Source organism: Chaetodon trifascialis, chromosome 17, assembly GCF_039877785.1.
Source record: "Chaetodon trifascialis isolate fChaTrf1 chromosome 17, fChaTrf1.hap1, whole genome shotgun sequence".
NCBI classification, from domain to species: Eukaryota; Metazoa; Chordata; class Actinopteri; order Chaetodontiformes; family Chaetodontidae; genus Chaetodon; species Chaetodon trifascialis.
This window is the reverse complement of record NC_092072.1, coordinates 14,469,690-14,479,445: the sequence shown is the minus strand read 5'-3', so window position 1 is coordinate 14,479,445 and position 9,756 is coordinate 14,469,690. Positions and strand designations below refer to the sequence as shown.

General features: G+C 41.7%; 1 protein-coding gene across 4 annotated transcripts; it reads left to right on the top strand.

Moving 5' to 3' along the window:
- gpnmb (glycoprotein (transmembrane) nmb) lies at positions 1-6,823 on the top strand. 4 transcript variants are annotated; one of them, XM_070984881.1, is made up of 12 exons: positions 1-203; positions 1,616-1,774; positions 1,855-1,995; positions 2,609-2,782; positions 2,877-3,038; positions 3,159-3,482; positions 3,708-3,752; positions 3,932-4,147; positions 5,251-5,356; positions 5,911-6,131; positions 6,279-6,369; positions 6,570-6,823. In XM_070984881.1, exons 1-12 carry the CDS (start codon positions 134-136, stop codon positions 6,721-6,723), a joined length of 1,863 nt encoding a protein of 620 aa, XP_070840982.1. In that variant the 5' UTR covers positions 1-133; the 3' UTR covers positions 6,724-6,823. The 4 variants fall into 4 exon arrangements, with proteins under 4 accessions (XP_070840982.1, XP_070840980.1, XP_070840981.1 ...); XM_070984879.1 differs by having other exon boundaries at positions 1,855-2,016; XM_070984880.1 differs by having other exon boundaries at positions 1,852-1,995.
- The last annotated feature ends 2,933 nt before the right edge of the window (positions 6,824-9,756 follow it).

The following is a 9,756-nucleotide window of genomic DNA, read 5'->3' as shown; positions in this document are numbered from 1 at the left end:
GTGAAGCACTGAGAGCTGGACGAGCAGAGAGAGGGACGAGGTGCGGCGGTGAAGACATCAGCTGTTCTGGGGTCTGCTTTGGCTCTTTTTTGAAAACACATTGAGCGCTTGTTTTTCCTGCTGAGCGGTGGAAATGGAAGCTTTGCGGTGTGTTTTTCTCCTGGTTTGTGCCTGCTTTGCGCATCCAGCCGAAGGACGCAAAAGTAAGTGTTGCTGCTTTAAAGTTGAAGTCAGCTGATCTGAAGTGATAAAACAGGATTTGAACAATAAGATCTGACTCAGAAATATGAAGAAACTCATCATGTATTTACAAAATGGGCTACTTAAATTTAAATATTCACACTGAAGTCACAGAAATGATTTCATCTTGTGTGTTTGACTTGACATGGCTGTGGCGCAGGAGTTATTGTGTGAAATAGACTTTTTATATATTCGATATTTGTCTCAGTTTCTGTGAAGCCTGTCCTGTCATCAGCTGTGCACTCAGAGTCTCATGAGCTTAATTAAGGTGTGCGCCCTGGCTGCTGGTCTCCGGTCAGACTTCATTCACAAAACAGAAATTATTTCACATTTGATAAAACAGAATAAATTGTATCTCTCGTAAATTTATTTAGATTACTGTCATGTCCAGCTGGGTGAGTCCAAAACCTTAAACAATTCAGAAATAGATCGTTATAACACGTTATTTATATGAAAACAACAAAAGTAATTTTCTTTTTCTTTTTTTTTTTTACGACTACGCATTTATTTGAAAATGTCTGTGTTTGTCGTGTCATGAGTTGATTATCGACATCTGTCTGCAAACACAAAGATATCAGGATACTTTTTCCTTTAATCAAATTACATCGATGGAATTTGTTGTTTTCTTCATCATCCATGTTAAAATATGTCAGTCACGCAAAAGTCTAAATGAGGCCAGAAGCCAGAAACAAATGAAGCTGTAGAGAATAACACAATTAACAAATAAAAGACATTTGGATGGAAATTCCTTCAAGATGATAAAAAATATGGCAGAAAATGTTCACAGAATTGACATGCTTGGTGATAAAATGTTACTTGGTGTTTCAGTTGGGAGCTTTCAATAAAATGTTTGATTCCAAACTAGTATCAAGAAAAAACCTGATCTCAAAATTATTACTCAGAAATCTGATCCTCAGAAGGATTCCCAGGGGTTAATTCCAGGACTACAAAGTCAGATGATTTCTGTCTAGATGGGTTTTATAGATTCATAAGTTAATTTTCTGCACTGCATGTCAGGTGACACCGCAGAAGGCTTCCATGTCGTGATCAATAAAAAGTTTAATGACAAAATGAAAAATCCATTGTTCAAAACGGTTGCAGATGTGGAAAACTTGTGAGATCATTAGGAGTGTTTGCCAAGTAAACCTCAGGTAAAAAGAAAGATCCACTTCAATTGTGATAATGAAGAAATCAAGAGATTTTCTTTAACGGTTTACAAAAGAAAGGTAAGAACACATGTCTCTAAATGTGCACTATTAACTAATAAAACTAAAGGTTTTCACTGGGGGCCCGTATATTCTCAGCATCCATCAGTGACCCTGATGATTTTCTGGTCTGGGAGTCTTCAAATTGGCTTTGTTACTTCTCTCTCCAGCATTCAGTGACATGTTCCCCCACAAGCATGCAGCAGCAGGGAAGTTGCCTTTTCCAATTCCACCAATCCCAGGCTGGGATCCTGACACCAACCCGTGGAATGATTACCTCTACCCCCCACTAAACCCCACAAACCCAAAAGAGCTCATGCACCACAGAGGTGAGTAAAGTCATCTTATTCCTTTGAGTTTGTCTTCTTCCTATTTTGAATTATTCACCTGAAACATCCACTTTCAGCAGGTAAACCAAAGGTTCATCTGACCAGCGACAGTCCGGCTCTCAACGGCTCTTGCGTCTCCTTCACCGCGAAGCTGGAGTACCCTCCATGCCAGAAGGAGAATGCCAGGGGGGACCTTGTATGGGATGAGCACTGTGAAGATGGTATGGAGCTGGAGGCCTCAGGTGCTGCCGAAAAGCCCACCCAGGCCACGCCCCCAGACATATGACATCATTATCTGCCACAAAACACCACTGCAGCATGTTAAACAGCCATACTACACCGTACATACAAGGAAATCACAGGAGTGCTGTAGTAATAAATGGTTACACAGGCACACTTAAAACCAAATCTTTTTACGCATACTGCAGGAGCAATATTAGCATTTGGAGTTGTGTATCTCAACTGGTGAGCCTGCGTCCAGTATTCATTCTCCTCTTAGCTCTTCTTTGGTCTCCACCGACTCCAAAGGGAAACATCTGGCTGTCTGGTTGCTAAATGCTCCATCAGCTACTTGTTAACTTTGTCTGCTGTTTGGTGCGGAGCAGGTAGCGGCTTTATCAAAGATATCCTCCTGAAAACAGCTGCCTGCTGCTGCTAGAACGGGTGGTGAGGCTGAACCAAAGCAATAAAGTTGCAGGTTGTAAAACCAAAACAGTTAGCTGGAAGAGGCTGAAATGGTCTTGTTGATATATAAATAGTGAGCAGTGCAGCTTTATTGAATTTTATTTTTTAAATAACACAACCTTTTGCTTCACCCTCTTCTCTTCTGTGCAGCCAATGGACAGGTGCGTTCAGGCTACGTGTACAACTGGACCTCCTGGTTGGACGACTATGGCTTTGGAAAGTGTACGGACAAACAGAAATGTAACATGTTCCCTGATGGGAAACCCTTCCCTCAGAGCAACGACTGGAGACGCAAGAGCTATGTCTATGTGTGGCACATGATGGGTGAGCAGGCACAGGTTTACAGATTTTCACATGCGCACATGCAAAAACTAAATGAACCGTTTTTCTCTCCGTTCTTCTTCTTTGTTTCTTCCAGGCCAGTACTACGAGACATGCGACGGCTCCTCCTCCAGCGTGACCATCAACACCACCAACATCCCTCTGGGGGCAGAGGTCATGGAGGTCATGGTCTACAGGAAACGTGAGCGCAGGAAGTACAGCCCCCTCACCACCGACAACACCGTATTCTACGTCACAGGTGGAGACAAACTCACACGTTCAGCTTGTACAACTTTATTTGTCGGCAGCCAAACAGATAAACACCAGGAGAAACCAAGAGAGTGGATTATTTATGACTCCCATGCACACTTTCTCTTAGATAAAATCCCACTGGCAGTCAACATTTCCCAGAAGGCTGCAGTAAACCAGTCTGAGAACGTTTTCTTCCGTGGGGAGGACGTGGTCTTCAAAGTCCAGCTCCATGACCCAAGCGGGTACCTCAAAACCGCTGCTGCCATTGACTACATCTGGGACTTCAGGGATGGCAACCAGCTGGTCACACACCGCGACGTGACCACACACACCTACAGCAGGCTGGGGAGAATGAGCGTGAAGCTGGTGGTGGAGGCAGCGTTCCCTATTGAGTGCCCGCCCACTGCTGCCACCCCGACTCAGAGGAGCCCCACGCCACCACCTCCCACCGGTACTGGACAGAGACACTTAGATATATATGCATGATACTATCACCTGTTACCTGTTATCTCAAATCTTGGACAAATAAAGCCAAAACTATCTGCATGCTTCTTACCACTAGAGGGACGTTAGCATTAACACTGCTAACCTCAGGCAGAACACTGGATCACTGCTGTTACTTGTCCTGAAGTGTTAGAACTGGATGTCATAACTATTCCTGCGTCTCTTCCACCAGAGGTTCCCACTCACGCTGTTACTGTCAAAGTGGAGACCACACCGCGTGAGTTCAACGGCTAACCGTGTGTTCATTTATGTGTATTTAAGAGAGACAGAGGAAATGCTTGCACCTGAGCAGGAGCTCATTGATTATTCATGAATGCTTAAATATGAAACACTTGCATCGCATACACACATTCTTCTCCAGTGAGACCACATCTAACCACTTGTTTCCTGTTTCAGCACCACCCAGCACCGCCAGCAAGGCCCTCCCCTCTTTCTCTACCATTGCCATGACATCAGGCCTGCCCACCACGGAGCCCCTCCCCCCTACTGTTGCCAGTATGAGCCCAGAGTCCAACCCCACCACCCTGGCCTGGCTCCGAACCAGGCGCCTCAACAGCAATGAGTGCTTCCGCTACGCCTATGGGACCTTCGTGGGCAACATCACCATTATTGGTAGGTGGGATGCTGCAGTTTATTTTTCACTGTGGAGGCTGATGACAAAAGTATAACCTGTCACTACTTTGATGAACTTGGGGTCATTACTTATTTACTTATTTTTAGCCACATGGCTCCAGGAATGCTAATGTCTCTTGGTTGGTCCAGCACTTGAAATATCTCAACAACTATTGGATGGATTGCCGTGAAACTGTGTGCAGATATTTATGTTGCTCAGAGGATGAAATCTCATGACTTCAGTGACTTTTCCTCTTGTGCCATCATGAGGTTGATATTCTTGGTTTTCAGTGAAATGTCTTGACAGCTATTGGAGGAAACTGTGTACAGACATTCTTCTCCCTCTGGATGAATTTTAATCACCTTGGTGACCCACTGAATTTTCATCTTGCACCATCATTACGTCAAAATATTTATTTGGCCAGCATTCTGATTAATGAACAAATACCTGCAAAACGAATGACTTTGCATCATCCTCAGCTGCACTTTATGTTTATTGGTAATCAAATGTTAGCATACGCACATGCTAAACTCAGATGTGGAGCATTATACAAGCTAAACATCAGCCTCTTAGCACAGGCACTAAATTCACTGCAGCTTCTACACAGTCTCACAGAGCCATTGGTCATCATTATGTTCATATATATCTATTTTGTCCATCCAAAATATAAATGGAACTCTGATTCCTTCTTATTCATTTTAATTTTCAACTATAAGCAGACAGCATAGAGAGGAGATAAGTGACTCTGCTGTCCATCTTTTAAAGGAAAGTCGGCTCCACTGAGCAGAACAGAGCTGCAGTCAGTGCTTGTTCATATGAAACCAGCCTTTAGTGATTGTTGCACAAATCAAATGTAAAAAAAACAACAACAAATAATTAAATTTTCTGTTCACATTTTTATATGATGGAAGAACTATAATTTTAGATCAAAATTGTTAATCTTTATTCTTACGGTTCAGTTTTTTCCCTCTAAAAACCTGTCTTTGTGGCGTCAAACACACGCACCACCTTCCACTAAAAACCTTTGAGCTTCATCATTTTAATGTAATGAGAAGATGATTTCATATCTAAAACCAGCTCCGTTCATCTATTTTTTCCACAGAGCCCAAGCGTGTGCTGAACAGTCAGCCAAGCAGTCGCATTGTGGACGTGTCGGCTTCCAGAGTGACCAACACTGACATCAGCTTCCTGGTGAAGTGTCTGGGAAAGTCAGTATTTACATGTATATTCATGTTAAAATACTTATATTTGGGTTTTTCTTGACTGCTGTTGGGTGAAATTCAAAATTATGTCTCCAGAGGACAGGCTTTTTTTCTCTCAGTAATAGCATGTAGAATATACTGTAACCAAATACATTAATACAACACAGAGACTAATGCCTTTCAGGTAAAAGGCATTTAATTAATGTATATTTTTTTTAATTACCAGAACTATGGTCATATGAAACTGCAGTCAGTGTTTCACAATCATGATAAAAACTAGGAAATTCAAAATGTATTATTTATTATCTAATCAAGTCATAACATAAATCAAAGTACTGTAATGGTTATTCTTCTAATTTGCTTTTTGGCTTAAGAACAAAATGTCTAACATCGCTGGTAGTTTATATGTAGAGCTGTGGTCCATTTGTGAATGACTTTAAAACCTTCCAGTCCCAGCACATGTAATTTGCTTATTTGTTATGTTTAAAAAAAGGTTTCAGACAAAGAAAAAGGTTTGCTAATTTAATTTAACCCTTCATCCTTCCACTCCTCACCCTCAGCATCCCCACGTCAGCCTGCACCATTGTGTCAGACCCCAGCTGTACTCAGGTGCATGACATCATGTGCAACGATGTGCCGCCGTTGTCAGCGTGTGAAGTGCATCTCAGGCGAACGTTTTTGGAGCCAGGCACCTACTGCGTCAACATCACCCTGGAGGACTCCAGCAGTCTGGCCCTGACCAGCACCACTGTCACCATCAACAAATCCCAGGACACACCTGGTCGGTTACACGAAGACGTGCATTCTTATCTAATGTGCACGTTCACGAATTCTTAAACTTTTTTAAATAAGGTCTTACTATGAATCAATTGTCTTTAGCTAGCATCCTTGCAGAAAGTGGACAAAATGCTTGTGTCTTTCCCTGCAGTGTCCAAGACGTCTCATGCTGCAGAGGTGGTGCTCTCCTCCACTGCTGTGCTGGTGGCTGTATTTGCATTCATTGCCTATCTGGTCTGCAAGTGAGTAGTACTAACATGCAGCTGTATTGACAGTATATGCTGCAGCGCAGGGACATGGACACACTGCTAATAATGTGCGACTGCCTAGTCTCATTTCTTGATTGCTCTTTCTTAAGACATGACGTTTTCACCATTCCCCACCAAATATTTCCTTCACTTCCATCCTCCTATCCCACATCTCCCTTTTCCCTGTCCCACAGGCGTTACAGGGTGTACCGTCCCATCCGTAGATCAATGGTGGAGGACGCCAGCGGCCAGGCCAGGGTGGGATGTCGCATGGTCCGTCTGAGGGAGGCACTCTTCCCCTCCAGTGAGGAGAGCCATCACCTGCTGATTGAGAGGCGCCCCCTGTAGGCTCTCTTGAGCTATACTGAAGCATTTCTGGTCTCAATGGCAGAAATATTGAAAAATTCTGATTGACATATGCAAATCTAAGCATTATATCAGTCATAAATAAAAAGTAAAGATAGCAGGAATACATTCATTTTCTGTAGAGAAATATCAGTGAATAATAATAGTCTTGTTTGTGTTTTAATTTGGTTGTTAAGAGTGTTGGCTACAGCAAAGGGCTAATGCTACATCGGCATGTGATTGTAAATGTCTGACTGAGGCACAGCTCTTCTTGATCTCCTTACTCTGGTTCATCATTGGATAAAGTAGTCACTAGGAGATTAACTGGGTTCAAGTTACAGCTGTTTTTTAATCCAAAGAAAGATTTTGTGCAAATTTTGTGCCAAGTACTGCTTTTCAACACTGTGCCTTACGTTGTAATAATAATAATCATCCTTGAGATGGCTTTCCGGTACAGAATTGATTCTACCTGTAACGTGTGCATGCTCTTTCTCAGTTGAGTAATTTAAAAGCGTAAATGTAATTTGTAATACCCAAAAACTAATTCAAAGAATTCACTGGGACCTTGACACAAGGACTCTAATAAAGGATTGTGAACTAACCGCTCATCTTTTGGCGACACTCAAATATTGTCTCTACGTCTTTATAAGTCCTCGACAAGCCTTCAGAACAAATGACCAGTGATTCAGTGAAAGTGAAAAAAATTCAACTTTTACCTTTTTCATCCTAATCTTAAATCAAGGTTGAACAGTTGAAAGCCTTCAACAGCAACACCTCCACCACAGCAAAATAACTTCCCTGCAGCCTTACGGCAAGATTAAAGTATTGGACACCCTCAATTCTTAGCAGGATTTACAGGGAAAAAAAAAAAAAAAAAAAAAAAGCTGATTTATGCAATGCACAAAGAGGAAAGAAACTTATTCTGGATGGTGGTCAAACAGCTCCAGGATCAGTTCAGAAAACTGAAAATAAAATTTGGAGAAACATTTTGCTGCCTCTTTGTGTCCGATTCCTTTGCACTGCATTATGAATTACACTTGTTTAACGCAAGTTGATTCTAACTGCAAAAGTATGCTATAAAGAGTAGAATGGGTTCTTGGACATAGCTATTGACTATACAACATATTTCCAATCCATAATATGAATTCAAGGTAATTTTAGCAAGTTTTTAAAATCAGTATCTTCCCATCCCAGTTAAAGGGAGGTTGCTACTTGTATTCATTGTGGTGGAACTAATATAAAACATGATGCACGTGATTTTTCCATTTCTTTAGTAACTGGGGCAGAGAGATTTCACACCATGACTTTAACCAATTCAACTTCAACCAATCCAGACTTTTTACTAAATTGAGTAACAGACTGTGTGTGTGAAATCTGGTTTTACCATCAACCAAGAACAGCACCGTTTTCATGGTTTGTGCCATAAAACTATCTACCTCCATACTACATTTAATCCAGCAGATTTCTAGCAAGAAGAAAAAAAGAAAAACACAATTTCATTATTTTTTTTTTATTTAGAGGCATTTGACAAGTGGAGCTGTGTGTGAAGGGGAGGTGAAGGGGCACAAGCATGGTTGCAGAGAGGGGGAGGAGGGAATATCATGCTGAAGTTAGATCACTTTTTCCAAAAAAACTCAGAGACCCAGTCCCTCATATCTGTCTCATACCAAGAGGATGTTCCACATTACACAGCCAAGAAATGCTAACAGAAGAAAATAGCTACCAAATCAGCAAGTGTGTGTAGCATCTGTGAAAGACAAAGGGGGGAAAAAAAAAAGACAGGACTTGTATCTATTTTGAAGTCTTACAAATCAGAAACAAAAAAGGCAGGCCCTTTTTAAAAAAAAAGAAAAGAAAAAAATGTATTCTCATTTAACTATTGAATGCAAAAATCAAACACGTGATTTGACCTTTTTTCACAAAAAACCCAAGCAAAAGTTCAAATACATGTAAGCCACACCACCAAAATTAGAAAGCAGAAAGAAAGAACCATCATTTGAGGATTTCAATTAAGCCAAAAAGAGTATATATAAAACACTGGCAAAAGAAAATATTTTTGATCAGTTTCAATTATTCTCTCAATTCTAAATAGTACATGATTTTTAGTTCAAGTTGGGGAAGCATGGGGAGGCATAAAGGAAGCGGGGGTGGAGGGGGGGGCTAAATTCTAACAAATAGAAGAATGCCTCTACTTCAAATATGTGTCTAAAGAGGTAGATCAAAACAAACTGCGGAGGAGGGGGAAGGGGTGGGGAGGGTGGTTTGGCAGGGAATCAGGAGGTGTCAGGGATAATTTTAAGTATCACTTGTGCCCCTCAGTTAAAGCGCGGTGTCAGGGTGGCACGCCCATGTAGAAAGAAGTGTTCTGGGGGACTGAGGTATCGGTGCGCGCTGGCGCTCAGTGGGGGCAGGGCGGGGTGCCTAGTGCCACAACAACCCCCCACCCCCTCAGCTGAGGTAGACGGCGTTCTACTGTGGAAGCATGGATACACTTGAGCACTTTTTTTTTAACTTTTTTTTTTATACCACAATCAACATATTTACATTCGGCATGAAGAGACAAATGAAATAAATCTAAGTTTTGGATTGCTTTCCTCTTTTCTCACCCTCAGTCAAGGTTCAGTCAGTATGTCGTGTGCCTATTCGGGCTTGTTTTCCCTGTGTGAACAACAAATTGAAACATCAAGTTACATTTGCGGGTTTACAGAGAATGTCTTCTGTTTAAATCATTTTCCTATAGCGCAAAAAAAGATTTTTAAAAAAAAACAAAAAAACAAAAACCTATGCGTCTATCAGTGTGACTCCCCCTACCCTCACCATGCAGTGAACGACGTTAATATTGACTTGATGGCCTAGCTACAAGGGCCATTCCGGACTGACAAAGCTTGCTCTATGAAAAATAAACCTAGTCGGGCTTGGACCTTGCTGAGACACCATCGTTAAAGAAGGTGGCAGATGGTCAGGGAACAGAACAGACAAAAAACAGATGCTTTGCTGACTCTAGGGCAGCTAGAGGGAGGACGTTACAGTCCACAC